This window comes from Lotus japonicus, chromosome 1, assembly GCF_012489685.1.
Source record: "Lotus japonicus ecotype B-129 chromosome 1, LjGifu_v1.2".
NCBI classification, from domain to species: Eukaryota; Viridiplantae; Streptophyta; class Magnoliopsida; order Fabales; family Fabaceae; genus Lotus; species Lotus japonicus.
In genome coordinates this window covers 3,992,956-4,016,361 of record NC_080041.1, presented here as the reverse complement: position 1 = coordinate 4,016,361, position 23,406 = coordinate 3,992,956, and the positions used below count along the sequence as shown (strand labels likewise).

The window sequence follows — 23,406 nt, the reverse complement described above, 5'->3', positions numbered from 1 at the left end:
TTAACGTTCACTAACGGGAGAAGAGCCAGAGACCAACGTGATCGACGATTTGTAACATCAGGGACCACGGGCGACGTTTCCATAGAGTAGGGACCAAATCGCCCGACGTGTGAAACAATAGGGACCAAAGTGACCATTCACCCATTCTTCCTTGATATTGTGGATTGAACGCATTAAATGCCTTGAATGCATTAAGAATCGTTTCCTCAGCTTCTACTTGATTACATGTGCTATCATCTTGTGATATTAAAACGTGACATGATTTTCAGCGAAGCTTATTCAAATGAAAACTACACCTCTCTTTTTTGTCTAACTTGAAAAATACGCCTACTCAAGTAAATTGAAATGCTTGAAAATTCAAACACATCAATTGAATTTATTGAATTTGTCAAACATCTTGTTTTGATAAAGTAATTGAATTTTCTTTGATTATAAAATTCTTTGTTTGGATAAGGTAATTCAGTTCATTATGAAAACAAATTCTATAAAGTACACCATAAGTTATGTGACATATTTAAAAGCAATATACATGAGAAAAGTCCCGGCTGATGAGGTGAAGTTATTTAAAATGTAACATTCAATTGATGAAAATAAAAAATATAAGCCAAACATCACATAATCAACAAAGCTGACCAAATAAAATTGGTTTTAAATGACTGCTTGAACCCGCCGGTTTAGCGGTCCAAACCACGTAGGCCCGCTTTTAAACGGGTCAGCAATCGGCGGGTTACAGCCCGCGCGGATTGTGGGTTCAGCGAGCCGGCCCGCGGGTGCGGGCCCATTCGCCCAGCTCTAACCGGTCGTGGGTTCATTCGCCCAGCTCTAACCGGTTTATTAAGAACTCTAGTAATGTTGTGGAAGACAATTTTCTCAATCCCGGTGAATCAAACTTCTAGCCTCTATCAGATGTGCCACACAAGAGTGAAGATTAAGAGAATCATTGCACCTACATGCATCTAATAAGACTTGCTCTTATAACAATACAACATGTACTCTGATAACAAATTGCTTGCTTCTTTAAAATTTAAACCTTGTTCATTATATATGTGTCCTCTTTGCATAATGCATAATATTATAACATGGATCAATTGCAATATCCGGTAAAAGAATGCTTTGATCAAATTCTACCTCCACAATACTCTATCCTAATTTCTCACATTCTTTTAAGCTCTTCAACACTTTGTCGCCCCTATGGCTATGATTACAAAATCTCTTTCTTTTGTTTCCCCAAGTATTTCTCGTCTTTCTTTTGTTTCCCCAAGTATTTCTCGTCATAGATAATTTCCTTCAGATCATTGTGCTTGCACTTATGACAAGACTACCAAACACCTATAATCATTGGGCAAGAAAACACATGTGATAAAAATTAGCTCAAAACTTAATGTTTAGTAGATCATACAAAGTGAGATGTTATAAGATAAGAAAACACTTGTGATGAACCCTCCCTTCTAAGGCTAGACAAGGCACACCCAAACCTTTGCTTGCATATTTTACCAGTGCATGGATATCGGTGGTGGTACTGCTGGTAAGTAATTAACTTTGTGCTTCTGGATTACAACTAACATTGCTTGGGAGTCAAATTTCTGCATCACAATTGTTGTAACACCCCCATACAACAATCACAATTTAAAGAATATTGTCCATATATGCATATGAAACACATATATTGGAATTAAGATCAACATAACGTCATCTTTGGATGCAGATACATCGACAAGACTGTAAGAGTAGTTTCGTTAAAGCAATGAGATTTTTATAGCGAAATTACTTGTAACGGATTCATTGAAAGCATTTCTTAATTAAGGCTGAACCGTTATGCTAGTTTGCACCTCGTAACAGTAAAATTCACCACTTTTTTAGTTTACACAAACTTTTTGTCAACTGAAAATGTGGTGAACTTTACTGAAATCGGGTGCAAAAACAGAATTGCGGTTACAGGTTACAGCCTTAAGAAATCCTTTCAAGAATGTAGTTCAATTGTCTGGTCCTCACCCAAACATGTATATATATAGGCCATGCTATCATTTTGTGCTTCATAAACCGTAATATTAGTTCGAGCTAGAATCGTGATGCTAGTTTGCACCTCGTAACAGTAAAATTCACCACTTTTTTAGTTTACACAAACTTTTTGTCAACTGAAAATGTGGTGAACTTTACTGAAACCGGGTGCAAAAACAGAATCGCGGTTACAAGTTACAGCCTTAAGAAATCCTTTCAAGAATGTAGTTCAATTGTCTGGTCCTCACCTAAACATATATATATATATATAATAATTAAAATCTATAGGGTCAAAATTCTGGGAAAATTTTCTGTAGGTGTTTGGATTGGGTCCAAAGTCAGTGGGACGAAGGACACGGAGAATTTGGAGTGTGGAGTGGGTAATTAGGGAGTTGTCATTTTTATCCCTATATATATATATATATATATATATATATATAGGGAGCATATCATGTGAGAGGAGTGTGTTATTATGAGAGATGAGAGGACCCAATATTGATCGTTGGATTTAAATCGACGGCTGAAATGCAGTCTCCCTTAAATGTTTCACGTGACACTTCTTTTTCGTGGTATTTCCAAATCCCACGCGCACCTGTCAATTTTCTGAGTATCTGATCCTCCCTGCTCCGTTCGATCTTATTTTGGCGAGCACCATCAACCTCGCCGCCGTCGCCGTCGCCGTCAATGGCTTCTGTGTGAACCGCCGCCGCGCCGTCACAAGCTCCACTCTTGCGTAACAGCACTGCCACCGCGAGCTCTGCATCACGCCGTCGCAGCAACTCTCTCCGTCACTGGTCGCAGCTCTCCATGACCCACCGGAGCTCCTCATCGACGGCGTCGATGCCGGCTAGGCAGCCTCCTGTGCACGGCACGAAAGCTTCTCCCCTATTCTTCGTTTGACCGCTGCGTTTCTCACACACAGAAAAGCAGCATCACCACTGTTCTGTTCTCCTTTCAGATCTGCGTTTTTGGTTCTTCCTATTCTCATCGCCATCATCGTATTCCCTGTTTTTTCCATGAATTAGTCATGCCATGGGTGAATAGGCTTGAGGCTTGTATTTCCTACCATCAATTGTTGCAAGCACAGAGCAAAACCCCAAGTGAAAATGCTGATCATTTTAAATTGCAAAAAACCCAAAATCAGTAGCAGCATGAGGATATTGGACGGAGAGAATGATTGAATATTGGTTTCATGCTGGGTAAGTGTTGAAATTGCATCTTGATACACAAAATTGAAAAAGGAAAGAGAAGGCATCCAACAGGAATACAAGATATAGAATCGGTGGCAATGGTAGAAGGAAGAGAAACCAGAACCAATAAAACGCACAGCAGAGAAGACGAACGGTGGGTGTGGTTCACGCGCAAGAAGAAGGAGTGGAATTTGTAAGATAAACATTAAAAATAGTCACGTGGATTTTCTAGACTGGAATTGATCCTAACCGTTTATCAAGATCAAAGGGTTATTATTGGGTCCTCTCACCTCTCACAATAACACACTCCTCTCACCTGATATGCTCCCTATATATATATATATGCCATGCTATCATTTTGTGCTTCATAAACCGTAATATTAGTTCGAGCTAGAATCAAGTGATAAAAGTGGACCAGTTAATAAATCGGTAACGGAAAGAGAAAAGGTCAAAGAACTAATTTCTAGGGCGAGAGAGGATGAGGAACATCTAAGAGGGAGAGTCAACATGTTTGTGGCTCGGGGGTTGCGTGATTGTGAGTGGTTGGAGAAAGAAGAAAAAGAATGAAAATAGAAGCGATTATTGGGTGAGTAGGAAAAGTTTTAGTTTTTTATTTTGGTGAATTCTGTGGTACCGAGAATATTTTCTTAGATATGGTTTTTTTTATAGGCAAATGTTAGTTGTTAGAAATGTTAGTAAATTAGTCTCTCTGCGGGTTCAAACCCGGGACCCTTCACCCTTCATCCCACCTACCCTTATGTCCCTAGCTCTTACACTTGAGCTATCATTCGCGGACATTTTTTTGGATATGGTATCTCATGTGGTGTAGTATTTTAAATTGTAATTTTGTTATTTTATTAAAAAAAAAAGACGAATGATTTATTGTTGTAATTTTTAAAAATTAAAGTTTAGTGACATAATGAATTAGTAACATATTGATCTTAAATTTGTTTATATTATTCAATGCATGATTTGAAAACTAAGGTATGTTCAACTTGCGACTGTGGGAGATCATCTAAGTACCTTTCGTGAGTGAATCTTCTTCCTCCAAACTCCACCCTTATTGAACCTCGAAATCTTCCTTCATCCATTTCCTCTAAGTTCAAAAAATTGTATGTTTTCTATTAATCTTTATCATTTTAGGTACCACACCTTAATTTGATTTAAGGTACCATCGCAAGCACCTTTTATATTTGTACTCATAATTATATAGATATAATATCCTAATTTGAGTAGAGATATAGTTTTCATCGTACTCAAGTTCTCTTATATCATCTACCACATACTTGGACAAGGTTCTAATTTTTAGTGATTGTAATAATGTTCAGGCAGCTCGAGCGGTTGTGAAAAACAATCTATCCCTGATAATTTTTCCTAAGGGTACAGGTCTAAGAATGGAAGACTACTCCCTTTCAAAAAAGTAATTATCTAGCTTAACTTTCTTTACATTGTTTAATTTGAGTGATTTTGCCTAAAAATAGGTGCTACATTTGGTTATTTGAGTGACATTCCATAAGAAGTACTTAGGTTATAAACTTAGACTAATCTAGCCAACCACTTGGAGCTACATTGGCTAGCTCAAACATTGGTTCAATTGAAGTTTTGTCCTCCTTAGCTTCACTTTGCCTATAACCTACAGCAATAATTGTTCTTCATATGGTGGTGTAGTTTACTAAGGATTTAAATATTCTATCTCGAAAGGGTGCCTCAATTTTTTGTCCGACGAATAAAATTTTGACATGACAATTAAAATTTCCAATTGTCATTTTCCATAACTTGGTGGATATGGAGAATAAATGATTTTTATCCTTTTTCATTTACTGCAATCACTTTGGTTATGCTAATATGCTTCATATCCCATTAATCTTTCACTTCTTATCCTTTTTCATTTACTGCAATCACTTTGGTTATGCTAATATGCTTCATATCCCATTAATCTTTCACTTCTTATGCAGGGTTTTGTTCATTTAGCACTGCAATCCCGCCTTCCAATTGTTCCAAAATGGTCCTGACAGGTACTCATCTAGCATGGAGGAAAGGTGGCTTACGTGTTCGGCCAACACCTCTCACTGTCAAATATCTTCCTCCAATAAGTACTGAAAATTGGAAGGCCGACAAGATTGATGACTATGTCAAAATGGTGCATAGCCTCTATGTTGAACAATTTCCTGAGGCTCAGAGACCTCTACTTTGAAATGTTAATAGCAAGTTTGGTTCCATTTAATTTGAAACGTTTTAAAATCCCTTATGGCTAAAAGCAATAGGTCTAAGCTTATAAGTGAACATGATTTGAATTATATGCAAATTGTGAAGTCAAACGTGCACTAAGACTCAATATCGATTCTTAGTTGGTAACTTGAGTGAGGTACCTCTAAAAAGGAGGTCATGTATAACTGTTGTAATATGCATAAATTGGTTTCAACAAATTATAGAGCTAAATTCCTTTTGCTTGCAAAAAAGCTTATCTTGAATGCTTAATCTGCATTTAGTCACCTCCAATTCTTCCTTGATATTGTGGTTTGAATGCATCAAATTGCCTCGAATGTATTAAGAATCGACGAATCGTTTGATCAGCTTCTACTTGATTACATGTGCTTCCATCTTGTAATATTAGAACATGACATGATTTCCAGGGAAGCTTATTCAAATGAAAACTACACCTCTCTTGTTTGTCTAACTTGAAAAATACGCCTACTCAAGTAAATTGAAATGCTTGAAAATTCAAACAAATCATTGAATTTATTGAATTTGTCAAACATCTTGTTTCGAAAAAGTAATTGAATTTTCTTTGATAATAAAATTCTTTGTTTGGATAAGGTAATTCAATTCATTATGAAAACAAATTCTATAAAGTACACCATAAGTTATGTGACATATTTAAAAGCAATATACATGAGAAAAGTCCGGGCTGATAGGTGAAGTTATTTATAATGTAACATTCAATTGATGAAAATAAAAAATATAAGCCAAACATCACATAATCAACAAAGCTGACCAAAAGCTAAACCTTATGGCTTAATAATTTTAGTTCCATATAATATAGTTTACCCAATCTTATATGCAACACTTATTATTAAGGACAAAAAAGAAATTAACCACTAATTGCATATATTAACGGCTTGGGAACTCGGGATTATTTTAGTTCAAGTAGATGTTTCGGGTCTTGAACAAAACTAACTCAAATATTTGAGGTTAAAAAAAAGAACTCAAAAGTATATTCGAGTGAAAATAGAATATGAGATTTTGGTCATAATCATAAAAAAATAAAATTGGAAATTATAAAAAAAAAATCAGTTTTCAATATTTGCCACACTTGAATAAATTATTGTCATATTTGCCCAGTGATAAACTTTTTCTTTTTTCATCAATATACTGAAGGAGGGGTTGTAAATATGGCTTTTTTTTTTTTTGATAAATTGTAAATATGGCTTGAACGAGTGAAGTGGCGATTTTGTCTCTCTGCCATTCATTATTCTCTCCAAACCCTCTTCCCCATGAAAGGTATGTTCCATTCTCTCTTGTTATTCTTCATTTTTTGATTGGCATAGGTTTTTTTTTTTTTTTGCAATGAGTTTCTAGTTACATGGAAACCATTTCTTCATTTTCATAACTTGGAAGATGGAAATGGAGGAAAAACCAATCTCAAAATGTGTTTGGCTTAAATTTGGTTCTGATACTTTTACATGATATTTATAGCAAACTCTGATTTTGATGTGTTTGTTTCCAACTTTTATTGTGTTTTGTGGTGGTAGTCATAGCCCTTGGTAAAGCTTAGGATTCTGGGGTAGCCCTGTGCAATCTGGTGAAGTTTTTGAAATTTGGGTGCTTGGTCAAGTAGAAAGGGATAATTGGATTGAATTGGTGCTTGGTAGTTTAGTTTGGTGCAGGAATACAGTAAGTTGAAATGAGTGTTGTGGGGTTTGACATTGGAAATGAGAACTGTGTCATTGCGGTGGTGAAGCAACGCGGGGTTGATGTTTTGTTGAATGATGAATCCAACCGTGAAACCCCTGCTCTTGTCTGCTTTGGAGAGAAGCAAAGGTTTTTAGGATCGGCCGGTGCGGCTTCTGCTATGATGCACCCAAAGTCCACAATATCTCAAGTGAAGAGACTCGTAGGACGAAGATTTGCAGACCCTGATGTTCAAAAGGACCTGAAAGTGCTCCCCTTTGAAACTTCCGAAGGCCCGGATGGCAGTGTTCTGATTCACTTGAAATACTTGAAGGAGACTTGCACATTTAAACCGGTTCAAATAGTAGCAATGCTTTTTGCTCACTTGAAGAGTATAACCGAAACAAATTTAGGGACATCTGTTTCAGATTGTGTTATTGGGGTTCCATCCTACTTTACTGACTTGCAGAGACGGGCGTATCTGAATGCAGCGACAATTGCTGGCTTAAAGCCTTTGAGGTTGATCCATGACTGCACCGCAACTGGTCTTGGTTATGGAGTTTACAAAACAGATTTTCCCAGTGAAGCTCCTATTTATGTGGCATTTATTGACATAGGTCACTGTGATACTCAGGTCTCTATCGCAGCATTTCAGGCTGGGAAAATGAAGTTACTTTCACATGCTTTTGACAGGAGCTTAGGGGGGAGAGACTTTGACGAAGTTTTGTTTAGTCATTTTGCTGAAAAATTCAATGGACAGTACAGCATCGATGTGTATTCTAACGTCAGGGCATGTAATAGGCTGCGTGCAGCATGTGAGAAGTTGAAGAAAGTTTTGAGTGCAAATCTTGAGGCGCCTCTGAACATTGAGTGTTTGATGGATGAAAAAGATGTTAATGGATTCATCAAGAGGGAAGAATTTGAAAATCTGGCATCAGGATTATTGGAGAGAATTTGTATTCCTTGCAACAAAGCATTAGCTGATGCAGGCTTAACAGTAGAAAAGATTTATTCTGTTGAGTTAGTTGGCTCAGGTTCACGGATTCCAGCTATAACCAGATTATTGTCTTCTCTGTTTAAAAGAGAACCCAGACGAACACTGAATGCGAGTGAGTGTGTAGCTCGTGGTTGTGCTCTACAGTGTGCAATGCTCAGTCCTGTTTTCCGCGTCAGAGATTATGAGGTTTGGATATTGAACAAAATATTGATTCTTATCCTATCTGTATATGATATATACTGCAGTTAGGTTTTCGAGTTTGTAGATTCTGGAATTATGATTATTAACTAAATGACCCCTATGAAACTAATGTAATTTCTCATGTTTGATAAGGTCGTAGATTCTATTCCTTTTTCCATTGGACTTTCATCAGATGAAGGTCTTACTCGTGCAGGATCAAATGATGCGCTTTTCCTGAAAGGAGAACCGATTCCAAGTGTTAAAGTTTTAACATTTGAGTGCAGAAAAATGCTAAATTTGGAAGCATTCTATGCTAATCCAGATGAAGTACCACATGGGACATCTCCTAAAATTAGTTGCTTCACAGTAAGCCTGCTTTAGAATTTCCTTGTGATGTAAAGAAGTTTGGATCCTCTTGTGTACATTTTAATGTGATTTAGAATCTTCTGTTCCCCTTCTCTCCTGGCTTTTTCCGTAGCACCTCTTGCTTTTTTCTTCTTCTTCTTGTGTTTTTCATGAAAGGCATGCAGCATTGCCTCTATAAGCTCTATTTTCTGCATGCCTACACCTTGTTTCATATGCTTATGCAGTTGTCTGCCACTTGTATTCAGATTGGTCCTTTCCTTGGATCGCATGGAAGTAAGATGAGCGTTAAAGTTAAAGTTCAACTAAATTTGCATGGAATTATCAGTATTGAATCAGCAACAGTAAGAAACCTCCTTTTATCTCTCTATACCACATTATTAATTTTCCAAGATCTTGCTATGCACACGAACCAAATTTTTTTGTCTTCAGTTGTTCGAAGATCATTTGGATGATTCAGTTACAGCAGTTGATTTTCATTCAAATTTTGAAGCAATGGATGTTGAACCGGTTTCTGAGACAGTTGAAAATGTTGCTGAAGTTAGTATGAATAGGAAGTCTGACTCTCCGCAACGTTCTGTAAGTACTCTTATATTTTTCTCTCTCTCAGAGATGGTGTTTTGAATAAATAGTGTTACGATCATGCCTTTTTACAGGCTGATGGTACAAGAAATAAAAAAGCTAACGGAAGGCTTCATGTACCAGTGTATGAGAATATCTATGGTGGAATGACTAAGGATGAGATCTTGGAAGCTCAAGAAAAAGAACTTCAGTTAATTGAACATGATAGAACAATGGAGTTAACCAAAGACATGAAGAACTCCTTGGAGTCTTATGTTTATGAAATGAGGAGTAAGGTACATGTTCAAACTCTTAATGAAATGTAGACATTACTGGTTCTTGTGATTCAGACTTTTAATTTATGCAGTCACACATTTCTTCAGCTACAATAGATAACTAGCCATTACATGATCCTTTTTTTCTTCTTGTTTTCATATATCTTTTATTTTCTACCGAGGTGCTTGAGTTATGTTAATGCGAAAGTATTGAATGTATAAAATGAGAAAAAAGCTTCCGTTTAGTCCTGAAACTGGTTTTAAATGACTTACTGTCAGGACTCATGAGTAGATGTTAGGTTAAACTAAGATTGTCAATCTGAGGGTGTTTTGCTGATATACTTTGTACTCAAATCTGCATAGGATATGAAATTGAAATCTCTATCCTTATATGTCTATTCATGCCATTGATTCTGTACAATGCTTTTCCTGTGCATGCTCTATTTTTCTTGATGAACTGCCATTTAATTATTTGTCTTAGAAGAATTATAGTATAAAACCATTTATGCATCTTAACCCAACAGTTTAAGCTTCTGGGACAGTTGGTTCATGAAAATTTGCATGTGTTAATAGCTTTTCAATACATATCGGAGCTTTGCAAGTGAAGAAGAGAGGGATGGCATATCTAGGAGCCTGCAAGAGACTGAGGATTGGCTTTATGATGATGGGGATGATGAAACAGTACATGCTTATTCTGCAAAACTAGAAAATCTAAAACAGGTTATTTTTCTTCTATCTCTAAACCCTGTACTTCCCGTACCATACTTGTTTACATTCTCCATCTTCTGTAGCTGGTTGATCCAATTGAGAGCCGGTATAGAGATGAAGACGCAAGAGCGCAAGCTACAAGAGATTTGTTAAGATGCATTGTGGAGTACCGCATGTTATCAGATTCCCTTCCATCTGAAAATAAAGAGCTGGTACTATAACAAACAAAGAAGAAATATTATTTTGAGTTGCAGCCCTTAATTAATATCACCTTTGAAGTGTTAACTTTTTGTTTCAGATCATCAACCAATGCAATAAAGCAGAGAAGTGGCTAAGAGAGAAGATGCAGCAACAAGATACTTTGCCTAAGAGCTCTGATCCTGTATTTTGGTCCAGTGAGATTGAGAGCAAGACAGAGAATTTAAAGCTGTATGATTTTACCCTTCTGTTTTTCCTTTTTCAGAAGTGCATAATTGTAGGCTACTATGATAATTCAATTGGATCTGAATTATACACTTGCTGCTGGTAAACACATTGTTCATCTGCTCCATCCATTGATTTTATCTCAAGGCTAATGGATGTTCTGTTTTGATGGGTTTCAGAGCATGCCAACCGATATTGGGATCTGAGGGTTCTCCAATTCGAGAAGACAGCGGTGTAGGCAAGCAAAATACTTCTAACCATCGATGAAGAGGAATAGTATGATTTACACACCATGAACTGAAGACCTAAACTTGCATTAGCTGATAGCTTCTAACAAATGTAGATCCCCCCTCCCCCCCCCCCCCCCCCCTATTTTTTCCCTGTCGGGAAAGTTTAGATGGATAAATTACCTTTTTTAAAAATTACAGTTCTCCTGTGGTTGATACTTAAAATTGCATTATCCTCTTTCTCCTGCTAGGTAAAATGTACTACATATCATTGTATATGAACCTTTTAGTAATGATGAGCAACTATAAACTATTTTTCTTAGCATCTTAGAAAATAAAAATGTAAAAAGAGAAGGTCTCTGGATGTTTGATTTCATTAAAATGAATTTAAGTGTCTAAGGATCCAGGGAAAGAGGGTGTAATTTTTTAAAATCGGAAAGGACAGAATAATTTAAACATCTATTTAGAGAACATGTTTTACTCTTTCTTTTAAGGCATCCAGTATTTTTCTATTGACTTTGCAGTATGCTTTACCTATGAATGTTTGATCAAAGCTAATTTCGCAGCCTATATGGAGATTTGAACATTTAGCTCGACACCTACGCTTAAAGTGCATGTTTAAAAAATCTTATTCAATTGATTCCAAAATCAAGATCAATTCAGGTGAGACTTGTGTGAGTAACTTTTAATGTCAGTTTTGATTCTAAGAAAAGAGAAACATATCCAAGACGTTTTAGTAAGAGAATAGTACTAGCATTATTAAATAACTGCAACATCTAAGGAACAGTGATATAACGATTTTGACAAAAAAAACCTAATTATCAGATAAGATAGGTGTGCGCATGTATGTTAATCTCATCCCATGATCGTCCTAATTTAAGTTTACATCGTCTGCCAGCTTCATTACTTAGTATTATGTCAGTTAAACATCAACACAGTCACTTGAAGGGTCTTCCAAATGCCTTCATTCACTTAAACCTTGTTCTCATTCTTCTTTGTTCTACTATCTCTCATCTACAAATACCTGAAGAAGGAAATGATGCAGAATCAACAAGGAGGAACTACAAGAGTACTAACTTTTCAAAACAAATATCATATGTGCAAAGAGAACCAAGTGGCGAATCAAAAGTTTAGTGGTTGCAAAGAAAAAATTGATTCAGTTGACTGCATTACAGAACCACTTGAACAACAACCTCATGAAAATATTTACTTCCAAGGATTCTTTCGCATTAAAACATCACTCATCAACAACAGTCCTGTATCATTTCCTGGCATTTTATACTGCACATGCTACATAGCTAGCTTCCCTGCCCCATCCAAAATACATGACGCCAGAAGTTTATTGTAATTGAATGCAATCAAACGCTAGCAACAAGACCCACAAGTAATTTACAGGATGTGGAGCCGCGGAACAAAAATAGAACGTTGTCATCAAATGTTTAGTTTTTCTTCTTGGAATTTGTCTTCTTGGCACTTGTTTTCTTTCTGGATTTCTTGAATCCTTTGCCACTCTCCTGTAAACATCAAAGATATTCAATGCCAAATCTCACCCTAAAAAGACACTAAAACATCAAAATTCAGATTAATGTAATGCAAGTAGATTTACCTTCCGATAATGTGAATAAGCAATCCGGCCAGTCAACTCCTTCCCACTTTTGTTGACATAAACCTACAGTTGGAAGATAAAGGATCAAGTTCTAATTACCTGATAGTATGATATGTGCCAAAATATGTTTGTTGACTATTAACAGGAGATTCAAAACAAACATATCATGAATGGCAAGATTGAATAAAATGAACTATAAGTTAAACTCTATGTTCATGTATAGAAGAAGAAGAAAAAAAAGTACTCAGAATATATCGTTATTTCCTGGATCAATTAAAAACCATCAATTTCACATTTTAGAAATGAGAAAGTTCACTGGCAGAAATAAAGCCCCTCAAAACATAGCAATAACAACTTGAAATCATTAACTACAATGAGAGACAAAACACTGGTATTTTCTATTTTTAAGCTGTTGCCGTCCAGAATTATTTGAAACAGAATGCATAATATCCTAGAAAAGTAGAAAGTTAATAAATAGGCAGTGGAATGAGAGAAATAGATGGGCAATCTGACTAATATCAGATACAGTATGATAACTATGCATCTTGGACTTGGTGGCATGGGATGTTGACATAAACTATGGACTAGAAAAACATTCCTGAGTATCAAATCATACAACAATATTTCGTCAAAAGAAAAAAATGTATGGCAATACATAACGATAATTCAAATTTCACTGCATATATAAATCACTTCAATAACATTACATGGGTGTTTTTTGCGTTCAATTTTAAACATATAACAAATAGTTCACATAACTACTTATGAAAGCTAGCAACGTGAGATAAGAAAATAAATTCAACCTGCTAATAACATTAAACATTTTTCAGAATTTTTCCCATACCTTTCTTCCATCTGAATTTGTAAACCAATGACCAGCAGATTGAACACCTTCTTGAACACCTGCTTGAACACGCCTTTTGCCAGCATCCTTTGGCATACTTGTGCAGCTCTTGGGTTCTACCCAATTTCCAGAAGCATAAGGAACATTTGAAGAATTTGATTTGTTTGTTTCATTTCTCCGTTTTGACACACTGTTCTTGGTGCTATTTCTCTTAGTTGCTTTCTTTCTACTGGATTCTCCACTGCTGAAATGAGAAATAACTTTGGGGTCCACCCAGCCTTCAGAAGCATTAAATGTTTCCTCAACACTTGAAATTTTTGATTTATTTTTTCTGCTTGTTGTGCTGTTAACTTTAACTCCCTGTGTTTTAGAAGCTCCTCCATTGTCAAATTGCCCCCTGAAATCAAAATAGACAAGAAAAATGTAATTAAGCATGATAAAAGATCTCTTTTTTCATTATTACAATAAGATAAAATGGTTAGGGAAAAAATTTGGGTTACATGTAATCAATATGTGAGGCATTTGGTTGCTGATTCACCCTGTTGACACGGAGCGGAGAAAAATTACACAGGCGACTGCAAACTAACTGCCGAATTCTTGGATCCTCATGGAAAAAATAACGATGAGCAGGAGGAAGAGGGTCTGTAGATTCTGATAGTTGTGGATCCTTTTGGAAGCTAGAATTAACCCCAAGATATCTCTCATTGTGACTTTCAGATATATCAATCCCTGACTGCTCCACTGTCTTATGCTTTGCAGAATTAAAGTATTCTTCACATATCTCATTGAATGCAGGTGTTGGAACAGAAAAAGGCTTCACTGGAGAAAAATCTTTCCACAGATCCGGATTTTGGTTGACATGAAACGATGTTTTTCTATTTTGTCCCAAAGAGCTCGAAGGCTTGCTTTGGTTACTCATTGCCTCCTTTAAGCCGGGATCAACTTCATTCAAACCACTAACATCCTCACCTCCAGAGTCATCCGAATCTGAATCAATCAAGTGAAACCTTCGAAGAGGACTAGCCGTTAACTCTGGAAACACAAACCCACTCTGCCCTGTATCCATCCTCGAAGAAGCCGGAATATCCGAACCTTGCTTTCTCTTCCTCTCCCCACTGTTACTACCTGAATGAGGAGTAAAAACCCCAGAACCACTCAACGAGACCTTCGAACTACTACACACAGAACGATTCCGCACCGACGAATGTGCATGCTCTAATATTAACCGCAGAAAAAAAGACACTTCAGAATCAAAATAAACCATTCATAAACCAAACTTCAAGATATCATTCAAAAAACATACCCAGAAAAACAATTTTTTTAACTTGACAATAAGCATGCAATGAAAATCTAATTCATCTAAACTAATGAAAGAAGCATTAAGTCCTAAATATTGGTTAACCAGTAAAATAAAAATATTTAACATAAACCCTCAAATTAGGGTTCTTCCATGAAACAATTATTGTTTGCTATATATCCCAAATTCAATTCTAATTCTAATTCTACTACATTGCAATCTATGCATAACACTAGCAAGCTCATTATTCTTTTGCACATGAGAGAAAAATTGCATTTCAATGGCAAATAAGAAAAGGGCAAAAAAAATCTGAGGTAAGGTGTTGGCAAACCTTGAAGAGGTTCATCCTGCGAGGAGAACTCCTCGATGTCATCGTCGGCGTCGAAGCACGGCGGCGGCGGAGGTGGAGGTGGATCTACCTGCTCGGGGGTGGAAGGTGGAGGGCCGCGGCGGAGGCGTTTGAGGAGGGAACGAGGCGGGTCGGGTCGGGTATCGGTATCGGGATCGGAGTCCGGGGCTTGGAGGGATTCGTCGTCGTCGGGGATGGCGGGAGGAGGAGGAGGAGGAGAAGGTGGGGGCGTGTCGAGGGTTAGATCGAAGCCGAGGGAGAAGGAGGGAGCTTCACATTCAGCCATGGAAAGGGAAAGAAAATGCAGGGAATGGAAATGGGAGAGGGGAAATTGTTGAATTTATTAGGTTTTTAGAGAGTGAAGAGAGGAATTGAATTTCGAGGGAAAATGGAGGGAATTGAAATTCCACTGGGTGCTATTGAAAATTGATTTGGCGGGTGAGTGATCGACAAGTTTGTTTCTTGTGGCAATCAAACAAAGACAAGCTTTTTCACCTGCGTCTCCCTCTTGTAATAATTTTATTATTATTGTAATTATTATTTTATCAACATTTTTTTGTTTTTCTTTTTTACTGCAGTTGTTCACAAACCACCAATTTTGCCACAAGTTAAATAAAACAAAGTGAGGGTTTTTTTTTTCTTTGAATCAAGAGGTTAAGACAAAAATATAATAAGTTCAATTTTAAAAGGAAAATGCTTAATGACACGAGGGCATCAAGCACGACAACGCACGAGAATTAAAAAAAAAAATTCTCCCCTTCCCCTTCCTTGATGCGTTTTATGGAATCATTATCGTCTTCCTCAGATCTGAAGCAATGCGTTTTTACCCCATCCATCTTCCACCACCTGCTATGCACCATCTTCCACCCATCATGGTTGTCGAGATCTCTAGCCTGCGTTATTGCCCATCCATCACTCTGTCGGGTGAGATCGTTGTCACAGCGTCGTTGAAGAGAGTTGTGTCGTCGTCTTGTTGCGCGCCCAAGACCTTCTGGTTCAGAAATTGTTGCCACCTTCAAAATAAAATTGAACTAGCTTTGACATTCTATGGAAGCCTGATTTCTCAATTTTTCCTTTTCCTTGATTTATTCCACTAAAGTCATAATTTTTAGATGCAATTGATTCCTTCCTTTGCAATTCTATCAAGCAAAACACAGGCAGAATCGTCTGTATCACCCAGTTGTAGAAGAAGAAAAGAACTTTCAAAAAGGTGAAGTGGCTCTGTTGATGATGAGGGAAGGAGAGAGAAGGAATTAGGTTGGAGGGTAATTTTGTCTTTGTATTTATTTCATCTTAGCCTTTAAAATAAAATATTTTTTAAAAAAAGTAGTGGAGCACGTCACTCGTGCATCTCGTGCTTGGAGATCGTCGTACCATATAGCGGTACTCATTTTAAAAACATGCATCCTAATTTATTTATGGATTGAGTTTAAGCCGTTGCTCTCATATCCATTAAAAATGGGAGGATATGATGCTATTTTAGTTCATTATTTAGAATATAAAAGGGCTAGATTATAAATTTAAAAAATTCATTATGGAGAAAACATATGACATAATGAAGTAAAAAGTATGGAACTCCTTCACTTTTATGGTGCCCACTGCCCACTAGGATGGACCATTAGTATTTTGGTTCACATGTGCAACAGGGGTTATTTTTTACTTTTCCCTTTCCTCTTCTTCTCCCCCCACTACCACTCTCCCCTCCTCCTCCCTATAGCCCAACTTGTAAAAGTTCACAGGATCACTATTAGTAATAAGTAGTAGTACAAGGACTATATTGTAATAATATAGAAGTTCATTGTAAGCTGGCATGTGCTGGCATGTTAGTTACTGATTAGTTTAGAGTTTGTTAGGTTGTTATATAATTAGTTAGTGTCTAATCTAGATATAAATAGCTATCTACAGTGTTGTATTGCAATTCAGTTGAAATCAGAATATCAAAGTTTCTTCTTCTTCTTCAATCTCTCTCGATCTCTCTCAAGAGTTCTCACATTCTTTGATGGTATCAGAGCCCTAGATTGGGCTCTGCCATCACCAGCTTCCACAGAAATGGTGCGAAACGCACAAATCAACAACAACAATGGAAATCAGCAAGCGCATGTGGTCCAGGATCCAGCGTAAAATCCGATTTCGCCGTATTACATTCATTCCGGTGAAAATCCGTCGGCTACAATGGTATCTCCACCTCTCAATGGAAGGAATTACAGTGCCTGGGCTCGATCGATGAAGCGAGCACTTGTGGCGAAGAACAAGTTCAAGTTTATCAATGGCGAAATTCCAGTTGCAGTACCTGGTGATGCCAACTACGATGCTTGGGATCGCTGCAACAGCTTGATCCATTCATGGATACTCAATTCGGTAACTTCTACAATTGCTAATAGCATAGTTTTTGTTGAAAATGCTTGTGATGCTTGGAAGGATCTTCGTGATCGATTTTCTCAGGGAGATTTAGTGAGAATTGCTGAATTGCAAAATGAAATCAGTAGCTTAAAGCAAAATACTATGTCAGCAAACGATTATTACACTGAAATCAAAACTCTTTGGGAAGAATTGGAGCACTATCGACCAATACCTCAATGTAGATGTATTGTTCCCTGTAGATGTGAAGCCATAGAGCAAGTAAAATTGTTTAGGGAGCAAGATAATGCTATCAGATTTCTTTTGGGACTGAATGAGAATTTTGGAGTTATTAAGTCTCAGATTTTGATGTCTAATCCTCTGCCATCCATAGCAAAAGTTGTTTCTTTAGCTATGCAACATGAAAGACAGTCAGATTTTGAAGAAAGTGATGAATCAAAGGTTATAGTGAATGTTGCAGAAGGAAGAAAGTCATATGGCAGGGGAAAAATGCCTAATTCTAGTTATTCTGGAAATTCTAGTTATTCTGGATACAAGGGTGCAGGAAAATTTTGTACCTATTGCAAGAAGCCTGGTCATATTATTGACATCTGCTATAAACTGCATGGTTATCCCAACACTTCCAATACTAAATTTGCTTCTAATTCCACTACTCATGTAAACAATGTCAGTGGAGGTAGTGGAGGTTATGATACAGAAGATGATCAAGGAGATGACTCAATTCAAATAAAAGAGAGTGAAGAACCATTCACAACTGATCAGTACAAAAGAATAATGTCTATGATTCAACAAGTTGCTGGTTCATCAAAGAAAGTTGCAGAAACAGGACAAGTTGCAGTTAATCATGTGATCAGAACTACTAATCATAATTCAGGAACCACAGGGCATGGTAAGCATTTTGCTCTCTCTTGTTCACAAAAGTATGATAGTAGAGATTGGGTAATTGACTCAGGAGCTAGTGACCACATTTGTTTTAACAAGTTGTGTTTTGAGACTCTAGCTGAAGTAAAGCCTCTAAGCGTTAGTTTGCCAAATGGAACAATCATAGATACCTGTTATGTAGGAACAGTTAGACTTACAAGTCTAATATTGTTAACTCATGTCTTATTTGTTCTTGATTTTAGCTACAATTTAGTTTCAGTACATAAATTGGCAAAGATAAATCATAGTGACATCATTTTTGGTGAATTCACTTGTGATATTCAGGAGGTGCATTCCCAGAAGAGGATTGGTTTGGGTAGCTTGAAGGAAGACAAGTTATACCATTTAGTAGTTACAAGTCCTTCTAGTGTATGTTTTAGTGTTCAGCATTCTGTTTCTGAAATAAACAGCTCCACTCAGGTTATTCCACCTGGAGCTTCGTGGCATTTTAGGTTGGGACATTTGTCTCATGATAGGATTCAAGCTTTGAATAAATTCCATAGTTCAGTAAATATTAGTAGTTTACTAGTATGTGATATCTGTCATCTGGCCAAGCAGAAGAGGAAAATGTTCCCTGACAGTTTACATAATTCCAAGAATTTCTTTGACCTTGTGCACATGGACATTTGGGGGCCACTTGCTATTCCCTTAGTACATAATCACAAATATTTCCTTACTGTTTTGGATAGTCTTGCTTAATAATAAAGGACAAGTTCAGCATCAGGTTCAGTCATTTGTGGCCATGGTACAAACTCAGTTTGGGCATACTGTTAAAGCTATTAGAACTGACAATGGGCCTGAGTTCATCATGTCATCTTTCTATTCTGCAAAGGGTATTCTACATCAGAGAAGTTGAATTCATACACCTCAGCAGAATGGGAGGGTAGAAAGGAAGCATCAGCACATTCTAAACATAGCCAGAGCATTGCTTTTTCAGTCTAAATTGCCCAAGAAAATGTGGAGCTATGCTGTGTTACATGCAGTCTTCCTTATGAACAGGATACCAAGCAAGCTGTTAAATGATAGGTCACCTTATCATTTACTTTATCAAGAGAAAGCAGATTTAGAGAGTTTAAAAGTGTTTGGATCACTATGTTTTGCTAGTACAATATCCTCTCAAAGATCTAAACTAGACCAAAGAGCCAGGAAGTGTGTTTTCTTGGGATTTAAGCAAGGTGTAAAGGGATTTGTTTTGCTAGACATATCTACTCATGAGATCATAATTTCCAGAGATGTGGTGTTTCATGAACATATTTTACCTTATAAGAGTTCTACACTACCTACTTGGGAGTGTTTAGATTTGCAAGCACAAGACAAGAAACCTGGAGATATTGAGAAATCAGAAGTGCCACAATCTATACTTGAAGGTCAGATGCTGCAGAATGAAGAAGATTCTTCTGTTGTTCCAGAAGTGATTACTGATAATTCTCAGGCAGAAAGGTTAACTTTATCTCCTCAGACTGAGAATTTGAACTTGCAACATTCCATAGATCTTGATGCTACAGAGACAGAGAAAGAAGGGGAAGTTCCAAGTTTGAGAAGATCAAGTAGACAAGTAAAGAGGCCAACTTTTCTACAAAATTTTCAATATAGTTCATTGCCTTCCTGAACTAGTACAGTACATAGCATCACAAAATACTATTCTCATGATAAACTCTCATCTCCACATCAATCCTATGTACTTAGTATCTCATCAGATAAAGAGCCTACTACTTTTGAAGAAGCTAATAAGCATTCCCACTAGCAAGAGGCTATGAAGGCAGAGATATTGGCTTTAGAGAGAAATGGAACCTGGAAATTGGTAGACTTACCAAATGGTGTAAAACCTATAGGGAATAAATGGGTTTACAGGATTAAGAGGAATGCAGATGGCACTTTAGCTAGATACAAAGCTAGGCTGGTAGCAAAAGGATATAATCAAGTTGAAGGACTGGATTATTTTGACACTTTTTCTCCAGTTGCCAAACTCACCACTGTCAGAATAATACTGGCCTAAGCAGCAGCACAGAACTGGCATTTGCATCAGCTGGATGTAGACAATGCATTTCTTCATGGAACTTTAGATGAAGATGTGTACATGCAAGTCCCGGCAGGAGTTTTGACAGAGAAGCCTAATCAAGTATGCAAGTTGCAAAAGTCACTTTATGGACTTAAGCAGGCTAGCAGGAAATGGTATGAAAAACTTGCTGCTCATCTTATACATCTTGGATACACACAAACTGCTTCAGATTACTCTTTATTTGTTAAATTTCAAGGAGACATGTTCACAGGATTGCTTGTTTATGTGGATGATGTTATTCTGGTTGGTAACAGTCTCTTAGAGTTTCAAATGGTTAAGGATTCTCTACATTCAGCATTTGGTATTAAAGATCTAGGTGTTTTGAAATATTTCCTTGGCCTAGAAGTAGCTCATTCTACCTCTGGAATCTCATTGTGTCAAAGGAAATACTGTTTGGATTTGCTTCAAGAAACTCGAAATCTTGGTAGTAAGCCAGTTTCCACTCCATTGGATCCAGCTCTCAAGTTAACAATCGATCAAGGAAAACCTTGTGAAGATGTCATGGGATATCGCAGATTGGTAGGAAGATTGTTGTATTTGACACACACTAGACCAGATATTTCTTTGCAACACAGCAACTGAGCCAGTTCATGAGCCAACCTACTGATATACATTACACAGCAGCACTTAGAGTTTTAAAGTACTTGAAAGCATCTCCAGGACTTGGTTTGTTTTTTTCCAGGAACACTCCACTCACTTTACAAGGCTATTCAGATGCAGATTGGGCAGGTTGCTTGGATACGAGAAGGTCAATATCAGGCTACTGTTTTTATCTTGGTAATTCACTCATATCTTGGAAAGAAAAGAAGCAGGTCACAGTATCCAGGTCTTCTAGTGAAGCAGAATATAGAGCTCTTGCCTATGCCACTTGTGAACTACAATGGCTACTTTACTTGTTGAAAGACTTGAGAATTTCTTGTCTTAAAACACCTGTTTTGTTTTGTGATAACCAAAGTGCTTTGCATATTGCTGCCAATCCAGTGTTTCATGAAAGGACTAAACACTTGGAAATTGATTGCCATGTTGTCCGAGAGAAGTTGCAAGCTGGAGTTGTCAAGCTATTGCATATTCCAACAGCTTTGCAAGTTGCAGATATCTTCACTAAAGCTTTGCAGCCTCGGATCTTTCAGGGATTTCTGGCTAAACTTGCAATGATCAATATCTTTCCACCTTCAGCTTGTGGGAGGGTGTAATGAAGGTGTGAAAAACGACTAGAAGGGGGGGGGGGGTTGAATAGAGTTTTGAATATAAAAACTTTCCCTTTAAGATTTAAAGAAAATCTTTTCGGTTTCTCTGAGATAGATGGTGCAGCGGATAAAGATAGAGAGAAGAGAAAAGCACACAAGTATTTTATCCTGGTTCACTTGATAAATCCCTCAAGCTAATCCAGTCCACCCGTTAAGGTGATTTCTTCCTTCTTAGAATGAAGGCATCCACTAATCAGATAATTGTTACAACTGCACTTGAAACCTACAAGTGACTAACAATACACTGACTTAGCTGTCACTAAGATTCACTCTCTTAGTCTTCTCTAGGATCCGATCAACCTTGATCTCCTAAAGGAATCACCACTAAGATTCACTCTCTTAGTCTTCTTAAGGATACTGACCTACCCGGTCCCTTAAGGAAAATCAAACAACTGTTTGAGGTTGGTGTTTACAAAGGTTTGCTTCTAAATAAGCTGAGTGTAAACTAAATAAGAACAGATGAAGAAAGTAGAGGCTTGAATCTTTTCTTGTATTGCAGCTCTTTGTTTTCTCTCTCTTAGCTTTCTTCTTTTCTTCAGCCTTTTATAGTCCAAGGTGCAAAGGATATTTCTGTTGAGAGAATATGACCGTTGGAGGGCATTTCTGGAACTTCCAGAACCTGCTGTGGCTGAACCTTGGTAGGTAGGCTTTTCAGAATAGTACACTGCTCTTGTACTTCTCGATAGAGACATTTGCCTTTAACCATTGACTTCTGATCAGAGTTATGCTTCGTGTTGGAACTTGTGAAGCTTGGTGATCAGAGTCAGAGGGATGCTTGGATCCTCTGACCTTCGTAACTTCTGCTTCTGGACCTTCAGAGCTTCTGAACCTTCAGAGCCTCTGGTCCCTCAGAGCTTCTGGTCTTCAGATCTTCTGATCCTCAGATCTTCTGATCCTCTGATCTTCTGATCCTCTGATCCTCTGATCCTCAGATCCTCTGATCTTCAGATCCTCTGATCTTCAGATCTTCTGATCCTCTGATCTTCTGATCCTCTGATCCTCAGATCCTCTGATCTTCAGAACTTCTGACGAATATATCTTCTGGTGTCAGAATCAGAACCTGTTTGTCAAAACACTCAAGACAAACATTAGAGTATCATAGTTGTTCATCCACAAATAAATACTTGTTATCATCAAAACATAGAGTTGTACCACATGACCAAATCTTGATCTTACAATCTCCCCCTTTTTGATGATGACAAAACCATGTATTTTGATGAACAACTCTAAACAAATAAACTGAATACACTCAGAGTATAAGGTATCAGAGTTAAAACTTATCCTGATGTGTATAGTTTATCTTGCTCCTTCTGAATCCAAGACTCGTGCTTGATTCTGAGCTAAGCTCCCCCTGAATCTAATACTTAATATCAATGTTAGTAATATCTAGATTCTGAGCTAAATAAAATAGGAGTTGTCAAGATACTATAAGTTCTCCCCCTTTTTGTCATAAGCAAAAAGAATGAAGGTGGAAAAAAAATAGTAAGAGCAAAAGACGAAATACTCCCCCTCAGAAGTAATACCAAGGGATACTTGGCTTCTGATTAGTATATCTTCTTATGAGAGCAGAAGTGTCAAAGTCCAGAGGTTCTGGTGACATCTCCATTCTGGAAAAAATTCCATCTTCAGATGCTTCAGAATGAGAAGCTATGAACCTACTCTTCTTCTGATGACGCAAGTCAGAAGTTGTAGTAGCATCTTCTGATGTTGTTGCTTCTGGTTTGACAAGTTCTGAGTCTTTGTTTCTATCTGAAACAGTCATGCTCATCTCTACAAGCTTTTTCAGCTAGCTTTGACTTGACCAAATCTTACTCTACTGATGCCTCCAAGATTAACTTCACCTTCAGATTCAAGTTTTGGATCTTGGGACATATGCCTTTCTCCCGTCATGTGTTGCCTGCATCCACTGTCC

General features: G+C 37.4%; 4 protein-coding genes across 7 annotated transcripts; 3 read left to right on the top strand and 1 right to left on the bottom strand.

Annotated features, from left to right (window-relative positions):
• The first annotated feature begins 4,151 nt into the window (after nucleotides 1-4,151).
• On the top strand, nucleotides 4,152-5,515 carry LOC130732813 (1-acyl-sn-glycerol-3-phosphate acyltransferase-like). The gene is given in 5 exon segments (XM_057584799.1): nucleotides 4,152-4,172; nucleotides 4,517-4,568; nucleotides 4,571-4,608; nucleotides 5,144-5,188; nucleotides 5,191-5,515. Coding segments are annotated over 5 exon segments (348 nt in total). The 3' UTR covers nucleotides 5,383-5,515.
• A 1,045-nt stretch (nucleotides 5,516-6,560) lies between these two features.
• Nucleotides 6,561-11,135, top strand: LOC130733123 (heat shock 70 kDa protein 16-like). 3 transcript variants are annotated; one of them, XM_057585204.1, is made up of 10 exons: nucleotides 6,561-6,689; nucleotides 6,947-8,262; nucleotides 8,410-8,622; nucleotides 8,868-8,963; nucleotides 9,052-9,198; nucleotides 9,276-9,476; nucleotides 10,029-10,175; nucleotides 10,247-10,375; nucleotides 10,462-10,592; nucleotides 10,766-11,135. In XM_057585204.1, exons 2-10 carry the CDS (start codon nucleotides 7,093-7,095, stop codon nucleotides 10,851-10,853), a joined length of 2,322 nt encoding a protein of 773 aa, XP_057441187.1. In that variant the 5' UTR covers nucleotides 6,561-6,689; nucleotides 6,947-7,092; the 3' UTR covers nucleotides 10,854-11,135. The 3 variants fall into 3 exon arrangements, with proteins under 3 accessions (XP_057441187.1, XP_057441186.1, XP_057441185.1); XM_057585203.1 differs by having other exon boundaries at nucleotides 6,565-6,689; nucleotides 6,941-8,262; XM_057585202.1 differs by lacking the exon at nucleotides 6,561-6,689 and having other exon boundaries at nucleotides 6,720-8,262.
• Nucleotides 11,136-11,553: 418 nt separating this feature from the next.
• On the bottom strand, nucleotides 11,554-15,385 carry LOC130733124 (uncharacterized). 2 transcript variants are annotated; one of them, XR_009017381.1, is made up of 6 exons: nucleotides 14,892-15,385; nucleotides 13,764-14,478; nucleotides 13,264-13,660; nucleotides 12,420-12,482; nucleotides 12,007-12,327; nucleotides 11,554-11,837 (listed from the first exon to the last, which is right to left on the bottom strand). XR_009017381.1 is itself a non-coding variant. In XM_057585206.1 (5 exons), the coding sequence occupies exons 1-5, from the start codon at nucleotides 15,193-15,195 to the stop codon at nucleotides 12,253-12,255; spliced, it is 1,554 nt and encodes a 517-aa protein (XP_057441189.1). In that variant the 5' UTR covers nucleotides 15,196-15,385; the 3' UTR covers nucleotides 11,929-12,252. The 2 variants fall into 2 exon arrangements, 1 of the variants encoding a protein (XP_057441189.1); XM_057585206.1 differs by lacking the exon at nucleotides 11,554-11,837 and having other exon boundaries at nucleotides 11,929-12,327.
• A 1,653-nt stretch (nucleotides 15,386-17,038) lies between these two features.
• On the top strand, nucleotides 17,039-18,762 carry LOC130731528 (uncharacterized). The gene is made up of 2 exons (XM_057583834.1): nucleotides 17,039-18,156; nucleotides 18,474-18,762. The coding sequence occupies exons 1-2, from the start codon at nucleotides 17,082-17,084 to the stop codon at nucleotides 18,506-18,508; spliced, it is 1,110 nt and encodes a 369-aa protein (XP_057439817.1). The 5' UTR covers nucleotides 17,039-17,081; the 3' UTR covers nucleotides 18,509-18,762.
• Nucleotides 18,763-23,406: the final 4,644 nt, after the last annotated feature.